This window comes from Callorhinchus milii, unplaced genomic scaffold, assembly GCF_018977255.1.
Source record: "Callorhinchus milii isolate IMCB2004 unplaced genomic scaffold, IMCB_Cmil_1.0 Scaffold12, whole genome shotgun sequence".
Taxonomy (NCBI): domain Eukaryota; kingdom Metazoa; phylum Chordata; class Chondrichthyes; order Chimaeriformes; family Callorhinchidae; genus Callorhinchus; species Callorhinchus milii.
The window spans coordinates 19,088,047-19,114,000 of record NW_024704753.1 but is presented as its reverse complement, the minus strand read 5'-3'; the positions used below and the strand labels follow the sequence as shown (position 1 = coordinate 19,114,000).

Genomic DNA, 25,954 nt, shown 5'->3' with positions numbered 1-25,954 from the left:
TGAAATACAAGAATAGGGAAGTCTTGCTGCAGTTGTATAAGGCATTGGTGAGACTGCACCTAGAATATTGTGTGCAGTTTTGGTCTCCTTATTTAAGAAAGGACATACTCGCCTTAGAGAGGGTATAGCGTAGATTCACTAGGTTGTTCCTGGGATGAGGGGGTTGACCTATGAGGATAGTTTGAGTAAACTAGGCCTATATTCTCTAGAATATAGAGGAATTAGAGGTGATCTTATGGAAACCTATAAGATTCCTAAGGGTCTTGACAGTGTAGATGCCGTGAGACTGTTTCCCCTGGTTGGAGAATCTAAAACTAGGGATCATAGTCTCAAGATTAAGGGTCAGCCTTTTCAAACTGAGTAGAGAAAACATTTCTTCACTCAGACGATAGTGAATTTGTGGAATTCTCTACCATGGAAGGCTGTGGATGCTCAGTCCTTGAACATATTGAAGACTGAGGTTGATAGATTTCTAAAGGATAGAGGGACTAAGGGATATAAGGATAGGGCAGGTAAATGGAATTAGGTGAGAAGATCAGCCATGATCTTATTAAATGGCGGGGCAGGCTCGAGGGGCCAAATGGCCTACCCCTGCTCCTACGTCTATTGTGACATCTATTGCATTGTGTCCTGCCCATTTTTTGACATTTCTCCTGCGTGTGTGCTCACAATTTAGGTTTAAATTCTATGCCTACTGGTACATGATAGACGTGTTGAAGTATTACCATGATTTCCCAGCCAATGTGATGTGAATAATCCGAGCAGCACCAATTAGGCATAATTTCTACATACCCATATATGGAATTGTATTAACAATTTTGCACTTACCACATATAGTTGTTTCCAGAGGATTGACCATTCTTGTAATGTGACTGTGACCTCAGTAATAATGGAATCTTCCAAGGGAACTACAGTCTCAAACTGACTGCAAAATAAAATAACAGATTGTTACAATGGCTTCCTAACATTTATAAAACAGAACATCACAAACATCTAATATCATTACTGAGATTTGTAATTGTGAAGAATTGGGAAGGAATGCATTAACAATTAAAATAATTTTCAACTTTGGCCCTGATATCATTTCATTGACATTTATTCTTCTCAGATCATCACTGCGTGCACAGACTATCTGGCTGAATAAACAGTATTTTTGCACCCACTAGTCTTAGTTCATTATAGACCAGGTTGAAATCGCCCCAAACTGATTTCAGTTAGTAACCTTACCAGCTAAATATGGTTTCATAGAGTGACATAGCACGGAAACAGCATACTCAGATCAACAAGTGTGCTACATGAGATCCCAACACTCCTATACCCGCTATTTATTTTTCTCTCAAGAATGCATCAAATTTTTTGTTAACTACTTTGATCCTAATCATTCATCTAAATCTAACAATGGGATTAAGAAGGGGTGAGGGATAGAATTCAGACTGGATTTTAGGAGGTAATGTTTTTCAGTTTTGGGTCCAACTTTGCTGCCATAAATTTTCAATGAGAATACCAATGGCACTGCATTCTCCATCCCTCTTCCTCAATTGTACACAAATTAAATAAACAATTGAGATACAGCTGCTGCAAAATTAATAAATAATGTAATCAGAAACTGATTACTGTGAAATCAGATGGTTAGGACACCTTATGTTAAATGCAGTGCTGTTTATCTGTAAATCCATATGGAATACATTGTTTTTCCTCAACAATGATCATCAGTGGGGAGCTTTAATAGGCCTGATTGATTCTTTCGATCTTGTTACATTAAATAGGGTATCCTCGATTATCTTATTTAAATGCCATTTTGTAACTGTAACATGAAAGGCCATATTTTCAGCAACTGAATGCACACAACCACACAAGCCTATCTACAATTTATTCTGTCAGAAATTCACGAGGATAAATTCTTTGATCCACCAAAGTTTAACCTAGCAAAAAGATATTTCCTAGAAAATATAGACTTTTAAGTGATATTATTTTAAACATTTTTCTGAATTTGAAATGTAATAAACCAAATTATTTGCCAAAACGAATCAAATTAAAAATTGTCAATCAAGTTTTGTAGCACAGGAGAAAAATAGCAACAACTCTGCTTTGTATTTTTAATAATCGTTTTAAATTTGTCTCCATTTACTTCATCAAGCCTCTTGAGATGTCCTGAAGACATGATAAGGCTCTATATCAAATGCAAGGATTATTATTATTATATAAGAGAATAGACGATAAAGCCCTAAGATACACAATCAGGAACTGTACAGAAGCAGGAGAAGAAGCTGTTGAAGGAAACGAAGTGGGCAGGATAGGTAAGACTGCAACTAGAAGCATGTGTTTCCACAAAGATGGTTAAAAGAGGTGAGGTAATCCAGGACTTCAGAGTGGTTGAAAATGACTAGAAGTTACAATGGGTTTTTAGAAGTGCAAGTGCTCGGAAAAATTCTAATGTGAAATCCTACTATAGTTCTTCATGGATCTCCAGGTCGAGAGTTAGTATCTAGCTATTCTGAGATAAATATTGTGTTTTTTCTTCAGTGAAAAAACAGGAATACATTAAGCATGATGGAATGTTTGTTTGATTGGCCCCGTGTCCAAAAATCCACTGTACTTTATAATAGACTCCATTATAAATTTGTTTCCAGTGTTAAGCTCTAAGAACAAATGACATTCAGAAAAAAAAAATTGGTATTGGATTAGTCTTAATCTCCTGAAAATGAGCAGTAAGCAGGTCTAAGATAAATGTGCAATGATAATATTAGCTGTGGAGCCATTAACTTAATGGATGGAAATCAATTTCTCAGGTTGCAGCCCAGGCTCACATTCCAAAGCAATGCTGGTGAGTACTGCATTAGAAGTGCAATCCTTCAGATTAAATGTTAAACTAAAATCCTGTCTGGCTGTTTCAGGTGAACCTTAAACATCTTGGCACTAAGAGAAGGGTTTTCTCCCAGTCTTGGCCAACAGTTTCCCAGATAAAATTTGTCATTAACTTTTGCTGTTTGTGTGGCAATGCTGTGCACAAATTTGCTGCAGTTTCCATTCAATTAAAAACATGCAGAATCATATCTTATGGTTAATTATTTCTCAGCATGACAATGTTTAATTAATTACTTTATTTCCCCTACTGTTATTTTTCTACTTCTTGCAATATGTTCCCAGAGGAAACATTTCCCTACCAAAGAATAGTATCTGACACATCTAGTAGCTATTGATTACATTTCTACCCAATTTGTGGTGTTTTTTTGCTGGATAAGCTAGTTTAATCACTATATAAAAGAGCATTCTTTGTGGAGTAATATTTTCTTTCGGAAAGATATGTAGCAGTCCATGAAGCTAACAGCAGACTTTTGACAACGGCAAATCTGAGGAACATTTCAGCAAGTTTTTGTTTGCAAGTGTGAAAAAATCCACGTTTGTAATGTATGGATGCTTCCCAAACCCAAACTTCTTGCTTTCTTTGTTGATAATTCCTGATTTGCCTACAAATAAATAGTCACTGAGGTTTAAAGTAAATCCTAGGAAGTGCATTGAGATGTTCAATACCATGATAATTATTGTTATTATAAAAAGGACAATGCTAAATGTTTGGATCTGGGTGAACTTGTTGAAGGACTGGAGTGTCATCATAGTCAGCGAATTAAAATAAATGTAAGGATACAAGAAACAGCAAAAAATAGGGAGCTGTTGATCAGTTAACTTGCAAAGGAGAAAGATATTTGGGTGTTTTTAGCCGTGTTTTAGACATGTAAAACATTAGAGAAATCTTACAGGGCTTAAAATTGTCATTTTTCAACCTTCCTTTCAAATACATTGTGTATACCCAACAAGAAAGCCCCAAGAGCGAAACAAATTCAGCTTAAAAAAAAAGTTCTTATTCAATACGTAGGCCAACTGAAGCAATGTGAAAATACCATTTGCATGTCACACTGCCTTTTAGTCAAAAAGAAAACAGCAGAATCTAAATACTCCATTATATGTATCAATGAATACAACAATTAAAGTGAAAGATTCCAACTAATTAATGTTTCTTTCTGAAGTACCGATATGTCTGAAGAAACACAATCTGTAAACGTGGAGAGAAACTTATGTAAGTGTTGAATATAGTAGTTTCACTATTGCAGTTAAAATTATAACAAAAATCCAACCCTTAACCCTAATGCTAGCACAATTGTCTCAATATTTACTTATTAATTTCTCAAACTTAATTGATGACTTTTACCTAAGAGCATAATTGCTCATAAACATTGCTTATTTTTAAAAAGAGGTGTTTGTACGTGTCTGTTCTGACTCATATATAGTAAGTCAACAAAGTAGGTTAACTACTTGCCTAAAGCAATTGAAGGAGGGTCCAAGGCAATAAAAACTTTACAAAAGCTGTCCAACTGAGCATGTAACATTTTTAAAGGTCATGATCTGAATCAAACTACCTCAACAACCTCATGGAACACTAATCATTTACCTCCAACTGACTTGGAGACAAAGTGTTGAAATCAAACCCCACAAAGAGTAGGTGAAGATTACCTTTTTGGGGGTTAAGGATTCACAAAAGATTAAAGGGCTCTGAGACTCCCCTGCGTAAGGGGCGCTAAATAAATTTAAGTAGTTGTTGTTTAAGGCATCAAATCAAATTTAGTTTGGCAAGTATTATTTGCCTACAGTCTTCAACTACGGATGCAAACACAAGAGAGCAACCAAACAGGATACAATGAGTACTAATTTAGTAACTAAATTTTACAGAGGTTTCTGAGAACAAATACTGTGACAAGAAAATTAAAAAGCCAAATTTGTAAAATAGACATCCTATGCTAAATATGAAATTTAGAAAATGTCAGGGTAATAACATTGGTGAGAAATCTACTGGCTCTATGTAACAAGTCAACGTACAGTATCAAAATAAGCATTTTAACAAGTCTGTGCAATGAAATGGGTCCCCAGTACTATAAACCAACCCCACTTAACCAGGTTGCCCTATCCTTCTTAAAACAATACATAGTAAATACTTGAAGCAAACTGGAATAAATAGTTATACTGAAGGCTGTACTGAAGGCAGATGGCGGAGATGTTTGCTCAATTTACTTTAGGCAATAGGAGGAGGAAGGTTTTTATGTTGAGAATCCCAAGTATCCTACATCTTATTGCAGGCACATCGTTTAGGAATGTGTATTAGTATAAGGAAAGAAAATAACAACAGCTTCTACTACATTCTGTTGCTTTCTGCTTAATTTAATGAGTTTAATGCTGAAAACGTAATAAGAATCTGATGCTCTGAAACCAGGTCAAAAACAATCCAGTTTTGTGGGTTATTTTATAAATACCAAAGATTACTACATCCCCCTCTCAAGAGAATTAAAAGGCAGATGTTCACGCATGTGGGATATGTATTTGGACAAAACAGATTTCAGATGGGGATCAAGTTATTTGTACTACATCATTTTCAGTTTCAATACTAGTGAAATATTCACCATTTTATAATGTTAATGCTATTTTACTATAAATCTCTACTTTTACCCCCTTTAAATCATCCTCATATCACACCTTTTCCTTGCCCTTTGTGACTGAATAAATAGCTGAAGTCCAACACATATCCCCTTTAAACCAGCCACTAGGAATCATGCAAGTGGAATAATCAACTCATTAGTATTGGATTTTAGACACACAACTAGCCTGTATGTGAACATATATATCATATACATTAATATACATTTTTAATAAAAGGAAAGGACTTATTCAGGGTAAAACTCACTAATTGCTATCTAAATCAGTTTATTCAGGGAGGGTGTACCGTAATACTGCAAATTACATGTGAAAGAGGATTTATTTTCAGTCATAAGCCTACAACATTTGAACAACGCATACAGATAATCAAACAGAAGACCTACTTTCTCCTCTGTTTCTGGCCTGTGGCTGTTGTGCTTTTCCTGCGATTTCCATCTAAATATAACCTTTCATGTAATTAATCATTAGTACTCACCCTCTGTTGGCAACAGCAGCTTTCTTCAGGTGGATGTAGTTTGCAGGAAATAGACCCTTTAAATACAAGAAAGAAATTTTATTAACTGGTTGTACAACAAGTTTCCAATATTTATATGTGTGCTTCATCTCTTGCTCACCATCAGGCATTAAACAGAAAAAATCAGTTACCAGATAGAGTTCATTATCAAGATTTAAAAATTTGTTTTGAAATAATTACAGTGCAGCCCTTTTATAATGTACTTCATTACAACACTAGTTGATTTACAATGAGGATGGTATGGACTCTACTAAGTACACATGTGTGCAGCTTGCTGGCACAACTCCCATAGCCAGCTAACTGCACGTGAGTGAAGTGAAACAGACAATTGCTGCGTCATTATACAGTGGTTGGGATTTTATGGAGTCCAATACTGCCTCATGATGAGGATCCTCTTATTTTCACATCTTTTAAAAAGAATGACTTAAATAGGAAGTCCTGACAAATTATAGGCTTCACAGCATTTATGGTAGGATTTACTGATTTGGACAGTGTAACGAAGCAGAAGATAATTTGAACACTCATCAGTGAGACAGAGTGTTTCAGCTGTGTGCATGTTAATGCAGTGACTTCATACCACTTGGCTTTAACAAACTGTCAAACTACTCGCCCTCCCTCCCCACAAGGAGTTTTTTTTAAAAGTAAAAAAAAACTCAGGAATGAAAAAATACTGAAGGAATAGAAAAACTGACCCAAATCCTTTAACTGCTTAATATTAGAATTACAATACTGAGTGCAAAGTGACTGAAGCTGGTAAGAGGTATTAACCAGTTTGCAGAATGGCCTTCATACCAAAATTGCTGCATTTATATCAGTCATCCTGTCTAAGATGAATACTGTAGCAACAGAGTAAACAATTAGCTTTTTCTTTCAAATTTCCATAAAATTGTAGGTGTCCAATTTATTTCTAATTTTCTTCCATGTTGGTGCCACCTAGGCTGCAAGGGAAGATTAAAGTGTCCAGCTTTGCAAGAGTTAAGGAGGATAAAACCAGCCACATTTTGCTCCTGCTTTCTTTGCAGCGTGTGTGTGTGTGGCAGCGTTCTCATCCTGGGGTGTGGTTCCAGCAGCACTGGCTGCCCTCCAGTAGTCTCACCCAAGTGGCCACTCTTCATGTGAGCATCTTGGCAGTGAATGTCCACAAGCCACTCAACTGTTGAGGGAGTCACAGCTTTCTTCACCCAGTGATCACGCAAGCCCACTTAGGGATTCTGAAGAGGGAGATCAGGAGTAGCTGGTTTTATCCTCCCTAACCCTGGGAATGCTGTGGCAAATTAACCTCACAATTAATAATAATAATAATCCTTGCATTAGATATAACGCTTTTCACGTCTTCTCGACGTCTCAAAGCGCTTCACAGAATATGCTGTAAAGTGAATTGACTGTATATTTGTGGGCGAAATGCGGCATTTCAATTGAAATTGTGAGGGTGGCTGAGACTAATCAATTCAACACGAACAGGGATTCGAACCAGCAAGCTCCCGTTTCTGTAAAGCTGTAGCTCTATCCACTAAACCAGGGATGGCCAACTTGTGACCTGGGGGCCACATTACGCACATGTAAAATAGTCAAGCGGGCTGCAAGTTGTCCATCTCTGCACTAAACCATTGGCTATCCAGAAATTATTTTTTTGAGTTCTCTTGAATATTATTGAGAAAACAACCCAAAGCAATTGCAACATGATGCCGAATAGAAACTAACTTTTTCTTCTAACCTGAAACACTGATTATATGGTATAAATCTGAAAATGCTTCCCTTGAATAATATGCAGGATATTAGGTCAGAAATTCAGCACAGAAGGAGGCCATTCAGCTCAACGTGCCTATGCTGGCTCTTTGAAAGAGCTACCAACTAGTCCTGCTCTTACCCCATAACCATGCAATTTTTTTCTTTTTAAGTACCAATCTAATTCCCTTCTGAAAGCTATTATCAAATCTGCTACCACCACCCTTTCAGGCAGTGCATTCTAGACCATAGCAATTAGTATTGAAAGTTAGACTGTGGATCTCTGAATTCAAATTCAAACCGTATTTGTATCTGGATTTTAGCCATGCAAGCTTTCACTTCAATAAAAATATGGGAAAATAGTAATTCTTTTACAGTACTTGTATTTCAATTGATGGAGACTTGATTGGGAATGAAAATAGTTGGCATCGCTAAGCAATATGATGAATTGTCAGAATGTTATACATGTAGGGCAAAACATGCAATTCAAATTACTTTTTTATGTCTCAGGGCCTGCAGTGCTCTGCTGTCAAATTGCTACATGAAACCCTGCAACTGTTTTTAAAATTGGATTTGAATTGATATACTTGCTCAGGAAATAGCTCTTGTACCCTTTTAATTCTGCCCAAAGGGTGGTACAAACTATTGAATGTTCAGTCATGATAGTTTGGTAAGATTGCAATATATATCACCAAGGAACAGAGAATATCTTAAGAATAGGAAAAGACCATAAAATTATCCCTAACTAATATCAACCCTGGCTGATCTCTGATCAGACTAGAGAGCAATGTTGTTTTAAGAGCTCCGAGATGCTAACCCCTTTGAAGGGCGATATACAGTGTAAATGCAAGTTGTTGTTTCCTTTTGAACAAGTTTGCTTCAAAGGCCTTCCAAGCAATATTTCCCAAAAAGACCAAAGTAAACTTTCCTTTGCCTTCAACTTCAATTCCCAGGACCAGAGAAAATGTGCTACTCAATGTTAGAGACTTAATCATGAGATCACAGAGAGATTCAGATGAAGGTCATCCAGCCCATCTGATCTTATCCCTCTGGAATATTAGACCTTACTGTCCTCCCATTACAGCAGTAAGTTGCTTCTTGATTTGAGTCCAGAGTCTGGGCCTCAAAGGAGTCAGTATATCTGAATGTTCCTGTTTTTCTTTCTCAATCCCATTTAAAATCTTTTATACCTCTATAAGATACCTTCTGAGTTGTCTCCTTTCAGGATTGAAGAGCCTTTTTTGTGCCACTGTGTCTACGGCCTGGGCAATTGCCTTATGTGTGGGAACCAGAACTGTATACAGTACTCCAGCTTTGGCCTGGCCAAAGCACTGTATAGCTTTAGCAAGGGATCTAAACTCCACTGATTTGGCAATATAGCCAGCAACCTGTTTGTCATGTTTATTCCTGCTTCTGGTAGCTTGGACAAGATGAGCAATGTAATGAACTGAAGTAAAACCTCGGATCCTCCTAGCAGGAAACAGACACTAATTACTGCCCCAAATGGAAGAATTAATGTAAATCGATGCAACTCGTGCACCCAGCAGTGATTCAACAGCAGGTTTTAATTTGGTTCATACGATAGTTAGCCCATTCCTAAAGTGCAAAGAAGCTATGTTAGCACTTACCTTTACAGTAGGTTTCTTTGTTACAAACCCCCTGAACCATCCTGCAAAAACAAATGAATAACATGTCAGTTGAGAAAAATACGAGACTATGTACCTTCAGTGGAATCTCCAATCAGCTGCATGTGAGACAGAAAAGGAATCTTTGCTGCTCAAATTATAATAATGATCCTTGCATTGGATATAACGCCTTATCACATCTTCGACACGTCTCAAAGCGCCTCACAGAATATACCGCAGTGTCGTAACTGTATTTTGTGAACGAAACACTTTTATTAAGAAATAGGCAGGAAGATTATTTATAAATAAAACAAACACCTAGCAATGACTTCCAAAACAAAAATGTTGGAATTTGGGGAGAGGGGACAAAATTAGCCCAATTTAGCAATGAATATTCTATTGGAAATCCAGATGTTTCAAATACTATCATTTCCATCTCCTGCCCACACCTGCTTTTTTTTCCTTCCCCATTTTGTGTTCAAGTCCCTGGCACCTCCCTATCGCTCCGACCTCCTCACTCCCCAATCCACCACCTGGCGCCTCCGCTAGACTGGCATTGGCCTTCTGCTCATCCCTCACACTCTCCGCCCCACCACTGGAAGTCGTGCTTTCAGCCACTACGCCCCAAAACTCTGAACACTCTACCTCAATCCCTCCACCTTGCCCCCGCACTCCCCTTTTTCAAGTCCCGCCTGAAAGCTTTCCTGTTCAACCGTGCTTATGGCCGCCTTCCCCTACCCCCGGATCGGAGTCAGTCTCCTCCACTGTTAAGTGCTTTGAGACACTACCCTGCGTGGAGAGCGCTATATAAGTGCAAGTTGTTGTTGGTGTTCCACCATACAGATTATTACAGTGAACTGAAAAAGTTTCAGTTCACTGTAATAATCTGGTAGTAGACAGAAGGGCAGAGCCTGCTGAGGGGATCCCCTCAACTTTTATTTTGAGTAAGTCCAGCATCGCCTCGCAGTTGGCGTTGGAGCCGAGGATGGGCAGAAGAGCCTGTTGGTAATGAAGGAGCTTGGGCCTCCAAGATTGTCTCAGAGTAGAAGGATGATTTAGCAGAGGCGGGGGCGGAGCGGTAGGATTTGATAAGGTCCAGCCAGATCTGCCGATGGACCTTTAAATTGGATTTGAGCCAGGTGCGTTCAGTGGCACGCACCTGTGCCTTGAGGGAGCGGAGGTGGTTGGTGGACCAAGGTGACTTTCTTGAGTAGGAGACGGTTCAGGTAGTTAGGGGAGCAAGGGCATCAAGAGCGGTGGAGAGTGACCGAGGAGGATAGGTCACTGTGGGAGGAAGCCTAGATGGGGAGGAGTTTAGATGATGCCAAGGCACCAGAAAGGGGGAAGAGACTCTTTTCCAGGGGGGGTATTATGGTCCAACAGTTTGTTAGTAGAAACTACTAAATTTACAGTTTACTATAATAATTATCAAGTAAAAACGACACATTTATACTTGATAATGATTCTATTAAACTGTAAATTTAGTAGTTTCATTGTAACAATCTTTCAGAGTTAAATTCTAAATCTGAAATGAAGTATTCTAACAGTTTATTTTCTATTATGACGAGATTCTATTTGGTAGAGGGCACAAAACAGATGTGAAGTTATAACAACCTACATTTTATAATATTAAGCCTCATTGAATACCTAAAGCTGGTAACATTTTAAAAGTCTCCAGTGCAAATGATCTGGATTAAAATACTCCTATCCTAGTATACATAAATGACCTAGATTTGCGAACACGTTGCAAGGTACATAAATTGAATTCAAACCATGTACCATTAGGTGGAATGAAATTTGCCACCAGTCACAGAATCATAGTTTAGCTTGACACAACAAAACCTGACTATAATATTAAGTAACATTTAAGAATGATTTACAGGTCATTGCAGTTCACGGAAAAAAAAGCTGGATGGCTAATGTTGCCAGATGAAGTCAGGAAATTAAAGCTGCCTTCTACAAGTATGTAGTTTTCAGAAAAAGTAGATTCATAAATCAATATCTACTGAGTTCCAAATTGATTGACTGCATATTGAGTCCTAATAGCATTAGGAATTTACTAAGGGGCCGAGGCGAAGGGACTGCAGGATGGAGTTTCCTAGGGTGGGGACAGAGAGGCTGAAGGCCCGACTGCTGATGGCGGAGCAGGCTGGGCGGGAGACATGAAGCAAAGTGGAGGGAGCGGACATACTGATATGGCAATAACAGGTCACAGAGGTAGGAGGGAGCAGGTGTACAGGAGTTGAGTACAGTTTCAAAGTATAACAAGCCATTTAAATTCTTTCCCATGGTTTATTGTTGATCATGTTACAGGATTCGGTCATGCAGTTGTCTATCTTGTGTTTGGTCATGTCCACAATTTTAACAAAATTGGTGAAGTGACAATCAACTGCACATGCAAATAGGTGATAGTCGAAAGAAAGATAGAGAGAGCTACAAAATAATTTCAGTGGCAACCACCTTGCTCCCTCTCTCTAAACCTTGTACTTCAAAGAACAGGCATATTCTAGTTTTTAAACCTATGGGATAGCGCAGGCTTAAGATGCATTATTAAAATTCAATCCTACCTTCACATTTTTCCAAAATCTGAACTGTTTCCCCAATTTCTAGGACAAGGCCTTGAGGTACAGACCCACGGAAACTGCATATCACTGCAAAACAAAAGAATCAACATTTAAGAATCTTCCAATGTATAAATATGAAATTATTTTTATCCTTTGCACAACATCACAAGAGAAGTCCAGGTGAACATGCCTTTAGGTCCATTTTTGTCACCCTCCTGCCCTCCCATGACAACAAATGGGCCTAAGGGCATGTTCCTTAAACATTCATTCTAGTGATCTCGTGCTTGATTATCCTCTTGTGTAAAGAAATATTTCCCGGTGTACAGTCTAAACTTATCCTTCACAACCTTGAATCTTTGTCTTTTTCTCTTGCTGACTTGGAACATCAAACGAATAGTTCGGCTCGGATTTGTTCATCTTATCTACTTCTAAATTGTCCCTTTTGAGAGTTTTCTTTTCAAAGCTAAATAATGCTATCTTATCTACTCATTTGAGCTTCACAGATTATCCTCTATTGCTGGGGATCAGCCCTCGATTTTCCTTTGCACCGTCTCTAATGGGTAGGCAGCCCTGTTATCCCTCCTCTTCGATGCCTTTGGTCACCCTCCTTCTCCCACTGCCTCCACCCTCCCCGATCCTGACCCCCAGCTCGGGTCCTAAGCACTGATTGTCCAGCGCTTTCGGACACCCTCCTGACGTGGAAGGCGCGATGCGAATGTAATTTTTTGTTGTTGTTGTTGCAGCAACCAGAATTATTCCTTGTACTCCAGATTTGGCCTAACCAGAATACTGTATGGCTTCTACAGATCTCCTTTGACAATATACCATGATTATTTACATTTATATAGCACCTTTCATTTTGGGAGAACATCTCAAAGCATTTCTCACATCTGAGTGCGAGTCCAAGCTGTGGGTGCTTTTCCTTGATAGGCTCTAACATATCCCTGAATTATTCGTGCCACATATTTTTACATTCTATATATAAAGCACCTTGCATTTATCTGGATTGAACTTCATTTTCCATGATCAGCCCAGGTGCATACTCTGTTGTATTGTGTTTATAAGATCTGTGTTGCCTCAGATTCCACAGTTTACCCCTCATGTTGTGTTGCCCCCGCCCCACCCCCTCCCTACTTTCAAATCCGGCCTAAAGACCTTTCTTTTCGATCGTGCTTAGGGTCAACTCCCCCCTTCTTCTGGCTCAAGGTAGGACTCCACCACTGTCAAGTACACCGGCACACTATCCCGGGTGAGCGGCGCTATTTAAATGCAAGTTGTTGTGTTATGTGAAAATTTAACTACAGAAGAATCTGGCCTGACATCTGCAACATATCCCTCCTGTGGGTATTAAGATCACGCAGACTGTTCCACTCCAGAACCTCACAGAACCATTAATTGCAAAGTCATTCCAATGCAATTGCATTGAAGATCCCTTATGCCTCATTTACTGATTTTCTGTAAAACTTTTGGAATTACAAGGGAGAAATATCCATTTCCCTGAAAAGGAGGGACCATCCAGATTCCAATACAATTAGCTCATGGTCCTTGAAAACACCAGGGATAAGATCAGCGTAATAAAGACAGGGAGAAACGTTTTTCTCTGGCGGGTGGGATGGTAACCAGCGGACACAGATTTAAGATAATTGGTGAAAGAACCAGAGGGAAGACGAGGAGAATTTTTTTTACTCAGAGAGATTACGGTCTGGAATTCACTGCCTGAAAGGGTGGGAGAAGCAGATTCGATAATAGCTTTCAACAGGGAATAAGATATGTACTTAAAAAAGAAGAATTTGCATGGCTATGGGGTAAGAGCGGGGAAGTAGGACTAGTTGGTAGCTCTTTCAAAGAGCCGGCACAGGCACGATGGGCTGAATGGCCTCCTTCTGCGCTGTATGTTTCTGATTTCTCTACTTTTGCACCAAAAAAACACTTCCATGATTCAAGTTGTGAATATGATGGCTGGGAGTTGTATAGCAGCTTAGAGATTGACATACTATACCTTTTGATCATTCACTAGTCTATCATAGCTTGATTGTGAAAAGAGTTACTTCACAACTGAAAAATTTCTCAGTAAGATTAGCCAAATCGTAAACCTTAACAAGCCACTCAATACAGATGGTGTTATATCACGTTCCAATCCTGAGAATTGCCACCGAAATTGAAAGAGCACACATTAAAGGGTAGATATTTTGTCAGGATCCTGGTACAGAACATTATAATTTTATAACATTAAACCTTCCTACCTGTGTGACGTGCTAACCCTATATCAACCTGTCCACTCCCTCCGCTCAGCAGGCTCCCCACCATCGGCGGTCGAGGTTTCAGCCTCTCAGCCCCCACCCTTTGAAAAGCCATCACACAGTCCCTTCACCTTGCCTCCTTCAAGGCACGTCTCAAGCCCCTCCTCTTTAACCACACCTTCAGCCACCCTCTTACCCCTACCCTACCTGCCCTCCACCCCTCCTGATCTCAACCTCTTGCTCAGGTCCAAATCCCTATACAAATGTAATTTGTTGTTGTTATAACAACAGTAATCATTCTTGCATTTGATTTAATACTGAATCAGCTCACTTCACAGATAATTGGTGTCAAATGTAGTACTGTGGTTTTACAGGTACACGCAGCAACCAATTTATGCACGTTCCAAGAATAAGTCATGAAGTGAACAACAATTTTTATTGGAGGATAGTTGGTCAGGACACTGGGAGAAACTCCTTTTTCTTGTCAAATAGTGTTGTGACATATTTAATGTCCACCTGATTTGGCAGATGTGACTCAGTTTAATGTCTGAACTGAAATACAGCACCATCGACAATATAGTGCTCCCCAAGAAGTTCATTGGCTGAGACATTAATCCGAGGTCCTATTCCCTTGTTTCTGTAGACATTAAACAGTCCATTGCACTATCGTTTCTCCTGGTTTCCTGGTCAACAACTCTCCAACTAAATTGATTATTCATATCATGGCTGTTTGTGGAACACTGCTGTGTGCAAATTTGCTGTTAAAGTCACCTACAAGTACAGTCACTACATTCCACTGAAATGTTAGCGCTATATCAAATTCAAGGATTATTATTTATGATTACCTAGGATTTCCAAAGAGGCTGAGAAAAACAATTTAAAATAATGGAGATAAATGAGAATCATTTAAAAAGTTTGAACATTCATCAGTTCAGAAAAGANTTTTTTTAAATCATTTTATTTGGTGAAATTTACACGAAAATGAAGCGGAAATGATGTGCCATTATTTCAAACACTTTTTATTCAATTCTTTCCATACTGTAGTATAATTCATTTGTGGTAAATTGCACTGTATTTTTTTTTGTTGACCATTTTGTTAATATTTAATGATTTGGTATGTATTTCTTTTCATTTTACTCTTAATATACATGAAATTAAGATGTTAATTCTGCTACTACAAAGGAAAATAAATTCATGTAAGTTTGAACATGCATAAAAAGGTTTGAATTAAAGGGAATCATAGTAAAATAATCTAAAATGCAGATTATTAAAGCTTCACGTGTAATCTTCTGCCATCTGGAACGTAAAATGAAAGCCGAAAATAATTACTCTATGAAAATATCTTTATCTTTCCAAATAGAACATTAGGGCAGGATCACTAAGGCAGGAACTGGGAGTCAACCGTACCTACTTTTACAGGCTGTATTTCCAGCGCCTTGGGACGTCCTCCCGATGTGAAAGGTGCTATACAATGTAATTTTGTTGTTGCTGACCTAAATGATAATATGGCATCTTAGACAGTCCTTTTTTTTGACATCAATGAACCACAAAACATCTTGCACAAAACTCCAGGTATATTATGCTTGGGGGACAGATAACAGAGGCATAGATTGTAGCCTTCTGAATCCAAAATTGCTTCAGCTATTTTTGTGAAACCAATGAAATGTCTGCTGTGTTCTTCCAAAAACTATTTCAAACAAAAAAAGGGAGGCAAGAAAATTCTAAAAAGAACTTTCAACAAATGAAGTTACATCTTCCAAATGTGTGAAATATGTATTAACCTGTGAAATAGAATTTCAAAGGTCAAAGAATTCAAGCTGCTGGCTACATTTGCATTAATCATACTGCAGAAATTCTTGGCCAGAATCTCAGTACTTCAAAGACTTTAAGAATTTTGATAAAAAGAGAATTATTAAATATGTTTCTATTCGATTTTATGTGCTTAATTCCCAAAAGCAGATAAATAAGAACCTGTCGCCCAGTTATTTTCTAAAAATGTTGGAAACCTGAATAGCTATGCATCCCACTAACAGTGCACGTTGATGCTGTATCATACACAATATTTCATTACAACATTCTACTATACAATACTTACATTTCATGCATGTTTCAAAAAACTGCTATGCAATATATTCTATAAATATTAAAAGCCAGCAATGCTTAAGTTTTGTTTAAACAGATGATACCCTATGTAACAGCACAAAATATACATTAAAAATGCTTTATAGATTGACAAATTAAAAGCTTTCCCTGAACAAGTGAAAATGTTTACATTACATATTCAGTTTTTTTTCTACTGGAAATGATTAAAATACTGTACTTGTATTTCATCCTATCAATTGACAACAGCAAGAGCTAATTTAGAATTCCTTTTTGAAATAGTTTGGATTCCGTGACCCTGGAAGCACAGGAAATTGAAGTGAGGAGATCAAAGAGAATTAATTTTATGGCATTGTACCAGTGGAATTCCAACAAGAACTAAACTCATAAATTGTCATTTATAAAGTAATTTTCAAAATTTATTTTAAATGCAGCTTTACATTGGCAAAAATCAGTCAGCCATTACGAGCTTTCAGTTTACAAATTTGTAATTTTTTACAATTCATGGAGATACAATGCCAGCCCCGTCTGCCTGTTCAGGCGGACATTAAAGATCCCATGGCACTATTTGAAAAAAGAAGGGAGTTTCTCACGGTGTCCTGACCACGAATCATCCAGATAAAATTGGCCATTGCTTCATTATTGTTTGTGGTTCATAGCTGTCTACAAATTGGCTGCCACATTTACCTACAAATACAGTAATTCCTGTAAAGTGCTTCGAGATGTTTCAATGATAATAATCCTTGCATTTGATACAACGTCTTATCACGTCTTTGTGGAGACGTCTCAAAGCGCTTCACAGAATATACTGCATATTTTGTGGGGGAAATGTGGTAAGCCACTATAAGAAATGAAAGGGTCATAATTAGACCATTGCATATTTTATTTTAAAATATAATAATATGCTAAAATGTTTAGTTTACTCATGTACTAAATGCAGAATTTGAAAGTTATTTCGGAACTCTAAATCAAGAGATCATCTTGTTAAAATTGCAGATTATATCAATTCAGTATTTCCTATACTAGCAAGTAACAGTAGCAACAGTAATAATGGCTATTTTAAAGTATTGTCTGATAAACATTTTAGACTCTGAATTATCACCAAAAATGTATCTGTCAGAAATATTTTTAGTATCCTAACTAACAACATTTTTGTGCAAATTTAATCTAGCAAGTTCAACCCTTCTCGCCTGACATGCTTTGTGTACCTGTGTAACGTATCTGCTAAGCAGTACTCATTCAGAAAAATCTACATTTTTTAAGAACTGTGTTTAATATTTCGTTTCGAACAATTGTTGCATTATTAATTCTGCACTTAGCCCCTAGATGGGTAGTGTGAATATATCAAACTCAAATTTATCACACAAATAATTTAATTTATCCTGACCCAGGTGCCCACCCGGCTCAGGACAAATTTAATTATTTTTGTGATAAATTTTCTGAGATGCTAAACCAAGGTCCTGTCTACCTGTTTCAAGTGGATGTTAAAGATCGCATAGTACTGTTCAAAAAGAAAAGGGAATTTCTCCCAATGGCCTGACCCACCATCTTCCACTTCATGGCTGTGGGACACACCTGTGCGCAAACTATCTGCTGCATTCACCTACAAATATGCAGTCACTACAGTGAATATCCTGCATTTCAATGACATGATAATTTGCTATATCAAAGGCAATATTACTATTCCATTCGCAATCACCTACTGGGCATTAACATAAAAGGAACTCTCATTGTGCCCTTATAAAATTACCCTAGCCCTTAAACTAACTCAGTCTGGACACCCAGTAATTAGAATCAAGATAATAAAATATAATTACCAAAACTAGATTAACACACCTCCGCTGCAACTGCAGCTCATGAATTGTTGGTAAATTTGCTTTCAAAGAATAATCAACTAGACAATTACTTATACAGAACACATACACTACAAGACTTTTATCCATGTAGACTCCCCATCTCCTCATCACTAGGATTGGCAAGTAGGATTGCCTGCATTGCGGAAAAAAACTGCCTTTATGCATCTAAGTTAACTGGTTCCATTTTACCTAATTGTGGCAGCACTCAATTTCAATTTTGTAATAAAACAAACACAAAATTACATTTTTATAAAACATCTTTCACCTTGGAAGACATTCCAAGGCTCTGGATGGTTAAGGGTTTGCACCCAAGCTGGGGGTTGGAATCAAGAGGGGTGGAGGGAAGGGGGGAAATAGAAGGGTTGCCAATAGCACAGTCAAAGAGGAAGGTCTTGGGACAGGCCTTGAAGGAGGTGAGGCCGAGGGATTCCAGAATGGAGTAAAAAATAAATTAATGGAGATGAAAAATTTGAATATTAAAACTTATTTTTTAATATTAGAATATTTTTAAAAAAGTAAACCATTTAAAGTTGAGCTCCAGGCTGCAAAGATACCGATTATAATTTTGTACTTTGTACAAATAGTTTACTATCCCAAATACAAATTATTCTAAGCTACCAGTACAAGAATAACAAACCTCACAATTACACCATTGAAGATTTTCACAGATTACTCGCAGATATCAGTTTTAGAAGTATAAAACACATAACCAATTGAAAAACACCAAAAAAATGCAGATTGTGTCATTTAGTACTATGTGGAAATCTAGATGCAATAAATATATATCTTTGAAAAAACGTTGTAGATCAATGGTTACCAAAGCATCTCTCCACTTTGTTTCCTTTTCCCAATGCAAAAAATACTTGAGCCAGATAGAGCAAAATGTGTTGATTAAGCGATTTGAGGTCCCACAACTAACTGATCATTTAAAAAATTGTTCAGTTAATACTAAATCCCATAAAACCATTTCCATGTGGCTCCACCATAATTTTTCCCCATTTATTTTTTTGATTGATCTATCAAATGCAAGTTTTTTTAAATTGTTCATGCTAACATTACAATTTTCCAGTTTATTCTGTAGAGTAACAACTTAGTAACAGTTTACTATCAGTTGCTAGCATTTTTAATTAAAGCAAGATTTGATAGTGTAGCCAACTGATAAATCAAGAGGTCACCTCCTAATTGCCACCTTAATAAATGATAAGGTTTTGTGACAGACCAGATCATATATATACCTGTTTTGCTTTTTGTTATTGGATTGTTGAGTGTCTATGTATATGCAGCATTATTATGTTTGAATGGCCAGTAGTAATGCTAAAATATTTATTACACATTAAATCATAGAGGAGTTAGCAAAGAGCAACATTATAAACACAACACACTATTCAAACGCATCTCCAAATATACTTTCTAAATCCTTAGTGTTATGCCCTTGATTCAGCTAATTAATGCATAAAATGTTTGTACAGTTAATTAGTCAAGAATAAAGCTATTAAAGAAAATTCATTTAAATGAAACGGGGAAGCAGAACACAATAGCAACAATAGCAATTGCTCAACAATACCACCAATAGTGTGTACCTGTTAAATTTAAGTTAACATCAACAAAAATAAGAGTGACATTAGACAATGTTACATATATATATATAAAAAAGAACAGGTTAATAGAATTCAGAGCTATAAAAGTAGTAAGATAAATCATGAAATGTTAATTACAGTAATTTTCATTATCCCAAATGTGGAGAGAAACCAGTGACAAGTTGAAGGATGGAAACATCTTTTCTCATTCCAATGCTTTTATGCTGTGTTTCATTCATATAAGGTTTCCCAGTCAGTTGGCGGAAGCAAGACTTTGAGATTTGTTTCTATTCAGCCTCAATAAATACAGGATTCGTTTCAACTAGGCTATTTTCCATAAGATATCAACTTGCTGGATGGATGCACTGTAGAGCAGTTAGGAGGAATCCCATACTGCCATGAGAATTTATAGATTCCCTTCCTGATGGCTATCTAGTAACTGCTGCTGGAAAGTGCAGACTTATGCATGTTGCATGTAACCAGAATATAGTTCAACAATAATGCCCTCCAAAATCAAATAACATGCTGACACCACTTTCTAGAATGAATCATGAACAACAGACATTTGGACAAAGTAACCAATAGCACTGTGGACTACATCCCATCAATATCCTCAGGAGAGGTTAAGAGAAAATAGGAATAATAGAAAATGCCTACTTCAAACTAACCATAACTAATTTGACAAATTAATATCCTGACCCAACTGTCCAGCACCTTGGGACGTCTTCCCGACGTGAAAGGTGCTCTATAAATGAAATCTTGTTGTTGTTGTACCTCTTTATATGCAGAACTTTATGGTTTAAATGTGTATACAATGTTCTTGAAGTTGATAATGTGCACTACCCATTTTTTTCTGTTTACACATTCATTTCTGCTTTACTATTACAAACACAGCCTTTCAGTATCACTATTCATAAAAACATTTCTTACTGTTGAAAAATGCAACCTTTCAAAACTGGAGGGGAGTCATTGAGTCCTCATTTTGAGCTTCTGTCAGTGAAAGCCAGAAACGTCAAATAAAATGCGAAAGCTTAAATTTACAATGAATAGTGCTTCCAGGTGCTATATTCATCATAATTTTCTGGATCAAAAATGCATTATACTACATTTTACTTAGATTATATATAACCTCTACAGATGCTATGAGCAAAAATCTTCAAAAAGTCTAATTAATCATTTTTCTCCTCTCAGGAGACCACCCTCATCTGCAAACTATTTAAAAATATCTAGACGCCAGATAGTACAATAAACTCACAATGTACAATTATACAGACTGCAAATGTACATTAAGAACAGTTAAATTCACACGTGACCTATTCTTGATCCTCCATCGAAATGTGAATTGGAATGTGAAAATATATACATTTTAATAAACTTTGGCAACATAGCTTTTCGACATGTTAACGTGTTAAAAGAAACACATCTAAGAAGGACAATTAAAACCAGTCTGTGTTAATGACAAACAATACCCTACAGTAATGCGTCATACTGGCTTTTACTGTGAGGACAAGACCATCTATTTTCTCCATGCATCATTTTCAGCCAAGAGGATTAGGGAGCCAGTTGCTTCAAAGCCACTACCACCCTATTAACCCTGAACCAGTAGCAGCAACAACAGAATTGTATAGCACCTTTGACAGCAGCTAGAAGATAGCAATAATGACATTTGCATTTGATATAGTGTCTCTTAACACTGATATCACAAAACCTTTCACATGGAATTTTTGATTTCAGCAGATGAGGATTTAGAGAAGAGTGTTTGATTGCCCAGACTATAGCAATATAGAAACAATAGCACGAACAATCCAACAAATAAAAAATAATTCATTGTCTGGATAAGAACCCTTTGATTTCAACATACAAAGTAAACATATCAATCTCAAATCAGAGGCTCAACATAGATATATGCATTGATAGATGAACACCAAAGAGAGAGAAAAGATGCAGAGGCCAATCCTTACATAGTCACTTGCTAACGTGTTGAAATTAACAGGACCCAAAAGAGTCAAGTACTTTCTCTCTATCCCTCTTCTTCATCTACACTAAATTTACATAGAAAAATCATTTCACTCTACATTTCCCAACCTAACTAATCAGCCTTTTAATTCACTGGCTATTAGATATATTGTTTTAAATATTGTTTATCAATGAGTCATTAATTAACAATGGCACAAATTCTATCCACATAGTTGAGTAACGGCTTTAGATTGTAAATACAACAAACTTGAACTTACTAACTGAGTAGAAGTAGTTTTAGTTCTTTCCAAATCCTAATTCTAACTGTGGGATATTGAAGCTTCAATCTGATGTTTGCTCCATATTTTAAAGCCTTCACCCACAACCAATTGACAATATAAAATCCTATATTGCTTCGCTGAGAACATGTTTACTCATTATAAACCGATCCAATAAGCCAAGGCTTTTATTGATCACTTTGTGGAGACAGCCGCAAAGCACGTCCGTCGGATTAACGTGATTTTACGACGGTCCCGTCATTTCGATTGATCGGAAATAATGTTATCACGTTTTTTTTTAAAACCCCACCACCCAAATAAAAATAGTACGTAAAAGCACTGGATCCGAGATCGACAGAATACGACTCTTAGGATTCGGTTCCTCAGCAATCTCTGCTGCTCGGTGTGTGTGGTTCCTGCGCCGCTATTTCGTGCCCCGACCGAGATATTGCCATTTTAAAATCCAACGGCATCCACACGCGCGCGCGTCTGCCGGTTGCGAGTGTGTCGGGGGGGGGACACACACGTCATGACAGCGCCCTCCCCGCCATGGAGGTATGACACTTCCCCCCTCTGACTGGTCCCGCACGTCTCTCGCTAAATCAACAACAACAACAACACAACAGGGGGAGGGAGGGAGAGGAGAGAGGAGAGGAGGGACAGAGCAAATCACAGGCTGTGTGTATCGGGGGGTGGGGGGTGGGGGGCGGTTTACATCGGATCACATTGTAAATACGATCGCAACGCGCCTCCCGAAAAACATTCCAACATTTACAAAACGCAGCCCCCCCCCTCCCTCCCCCCCACTCCCCCATCATCCGAACATATGCAACAGTTCCCCACATCGTGTAACGGATTTCAAACCCCGATTACAGTTCAACGTATACATTATATACGTATATATATATTTTAAAAATCCCATATTCGGGATTTAAGCTGCGATCGACTTCCAAACACTTTATGTATATATATATATATAGAGAGAGAGAGAGAGATGTGTGATATATTAATATACAATGCACAAACGCGAATCGTTGTTATTAAAATCTCTCGCTTTCGATGCAGATTGTTACGAGACAGAGGGACTTAAAACATCCCTCATTCTCTGGTCTAAAGCGATCGTGTTTTATTCTTTAAATAAAAGCCACACACACACACAGAGAGAGAGACAGAGAGAAGGGGTGGTGGTGGGGGGGGGGATATATAATAGGAGAATAAACAAGAGATTTAACGAAAAAAACCGTCATCCTCATTCACAGCCCCCGCAATATACAATACAGTCCGCCCCCACTCCACACAGCTCTGCCGCTTGTTTGTTGTCGTGTTTATTTTTCGTGAGGGAAGGGGGAGGGCGACAGCACCGAATCTGCATTCACATTAATAATAATAATAATAATATAATGACAATAATCGCTCTTATCACGATCTCCCTCGTTATCAATTTCACACGCGCACTCACACACACACACCACACAGGGGGAAGAGAGAGAGAGAAACAAAAACACCATCAAAAGCACCGAATGGACTCACCGACACCGAATTTCTCCTCCTCGGTCGGTGCCCACATCTCGTACCACCGCGCGGTTGGTCAAACCCAACCAAACCCAAGCCAAGCCCGAGCGGCGGCCGCCGGCAGCCACGGTTTACATGGAATATCCTCTCCCGCTCCTCTCTCACGGACGCTGTTCAGCCGCCGCGGAGGAAGAGGAGGATCGGAGGAAGAGGCGGCGAGCGGTGCGTATCATTGACCGACCCCGGCGGTGCGATGCGATGCGGTGCGGCGGTGGCGGCGGCGTCCCCCCTCCTCGTCTTATCCTTGTGTTCTTGAGACGTAATTCACTCCCACTTTCCACTTCACTAACGGGTTGAGCTCAGCACCGGACTGACTCACTAACTGACTTGACTGACTGACTGACTGACCCGCTTCGAGCCCCTGTCCGCTCGGTTCCCGCTCCGCTCCGCTCTGGCCGGCGTGTCGCTCACTTCACTTCACCTCAGCAACAGCAGTAACAGCAGCAGCGCCAACAGTCGGTTTGCTGAGGCGCCATCGACAGCCACCGGTCACGTGGCGTGTCCCCCCCCCCCCCCCCAAACACTGACGGACGGACGGCGTCGCGGGTGGGCGGGCGTGAGGTGCGCGGGGTGGGCTGCGCGTGAGGCCGAGTGGCAGAGAGCGCATGCGCCCAGCCGAGTCACGCGCTGCCTGGCCCAAACGGACAGCTCTCGCGCCGGTTGGGGGGGGCGACCGACCGACCGACCGTTGGCGTTACCGTGACGACCGACCCCACTCCGACCGACCCCGGTCCGGCGAGGCGCGGCGGCTCCGCAGGACATCGGAAATGAATTGGATCGATGACCACCCTCGGCCCCTCGGTGCGGCGCGCCTCGTCGCGTCGTCGAGACGCTTCACACCCCCCCCACACTGCCCCGAGTGTAGTGACTGTGCTTTTGGTGGGCGAAAGGCGGACGGCCTCACACACCTTCCGTGGGGTGAGTGAGTGACCCCTCCTCCCCGCATCCCCCCCCCCACCACCATCATCATCACCACCATCATCATCATCATTATTATTTTATTTTGTTGACATAGGAACAGGAGGAGGCCATTCAGCCCCTCGAGCCTGTTCGGTTCACGGGCTGACCTGCAGCTCGACGTCCTTATCACCCGCCCTCGCAGCTGACACCTGCCATTGCAACTGATTTACAACCGACTTAAGACGCGAAGAATAACCCAACGCACGGTCAGCGGACAAGACCGCGCGACCGTTGGGGGGTCACTCGTGGAAAAGCCGCGACTGAACTGGTGGACGTTAAAACCTATGGTCGTGAAGGGTTTGGCTTTGGCTGAATCGGTCAGGATAAGAAAAAAAAACCCCGGAGGCGGTCGGCACGTTCGCCCACCGAGCTGGCAATCCTTACGTACATGACCGCTCGCCTCAGGAAAAAATAATCTCCACAGGAAATGTTCATAGGGCGCCCAAGATACACATGTCCATATGTATGCATCACACAGGGTATTCACCAGACGTGTAAGATGTGAAGAGGCTCGGAAGGGTCCACGTGTACATTCTACTAATAACGCAATCCTATCATCTTTGCATTTGATACAGGGCCTCATCGGGTCTTCGGGACGTCTCAAAGCGCTTCGCAGAACAGACTGTCAACTGAATTGACTGTAATATTTTGTGGGCAAAATGCAAAACATTCTAAAAATAGTCGGGTTAAGATCAGGAGGCAGTGACTGTAGCTGATGCTGAAGAAAGTGAAGATAAATCATACAGAATTTAGTGTATATACTTATATACTTATATACGTGTAAGCGGATGATTGGTTGAAGTTAGGGCAGCAATTTAAAGCAATCGGATTCATTTGATGCCATGTTTTATCTAAGATGCAACCAATTCAATCTTTCCACCCTCACATACACAGTAAAGGTGTCACAATATTTTACATGAGTTTTAACCAACCAAATCCTTTATTTTTACCAATGGCCTGAAGGAAACCAATAGTTGGCTGACATTCACTTTTAGACTAACACTATTTCCGCTTAAATTATTTTCCCAAATTAGTTCCGGATTAATGCTGGACATAATTTTAAAGACTATACAAAAATCAAAAGTCAATACCTGAACTTGGCCTGCATTTTATTAACAAATAAAGGTTTTTAAGTGCAAACACATTGGAAAAAGATCATTCTCTCTAAAACCTGAAGCTAGTCTCCTTTGTAGTCTACTCAACTATAAAACTGTAAAATAAAGAGATTTAATCACAGAAAATCACATGCATTACGGTACATGTGGTTAAAATTCCCTCAAAGAACTTCATGATTCAGTTGGTAAGTGCTGTGACACGCAGTTTGCTGTGGCTGTTATGTCATTATTGTTACAGTACACTTTTCACCATCCGGACATTGAGTTTATTTCTATTGATAAACCTATTGAAGCCAATACCATAGTACAAATGTCACATTTGCAGAGTATTAAATGTTATGGCTTTTTCCTGAGTATTATAATTTTTCTTGTGCAGGGTGACCCCGTT

At 39.0% G+C, this 25,954-nt stretch overlaps 1 protein-coding gene across 1 annotated transcript in view; it reads right to left on the bottom strand.

Moving 5' to 3' along the window:
• Nucleotides 1-23,530, bottom strand: part of dock3 (dedicator of cytokinesis 3) — a 90,615-nt gene extending 67,085 nt beyond the window's left edge. The window contains exons 1-5 of the mRNA XM_007890579.2: nucleotides 23,450-23,530; nucleotides 11,916-11,999; nucleotides 9,352-9,392; nucleotides 5,960-6,015; nucleotides 829-925 (exon numbers count right to left, since the gene is read on the bottom strand). Of these exons, the coding sequence (XP_007888770.2) occupies nucleotides 829-925; nucleotides 5,960-6,015; nucleotides 9,352-9,392; nucleotides 11,916-11,999; nucleotides 23,450-23,486 (315 nt within the window). The 5' untranslated portion in view covers nucleotides 23,487-23,530. The remainder of the gene's footprint in view (nucleotides 1-828; nucleotides 926-5,959; nucleotides 6,016-9,351; nucleotides 9,393-11,915; nucleotides 12,000-23,449) is intronic.
• Between the last annotated feature and the right edge of the window lie 2,424 nt (nucleotides 23,531-25,954).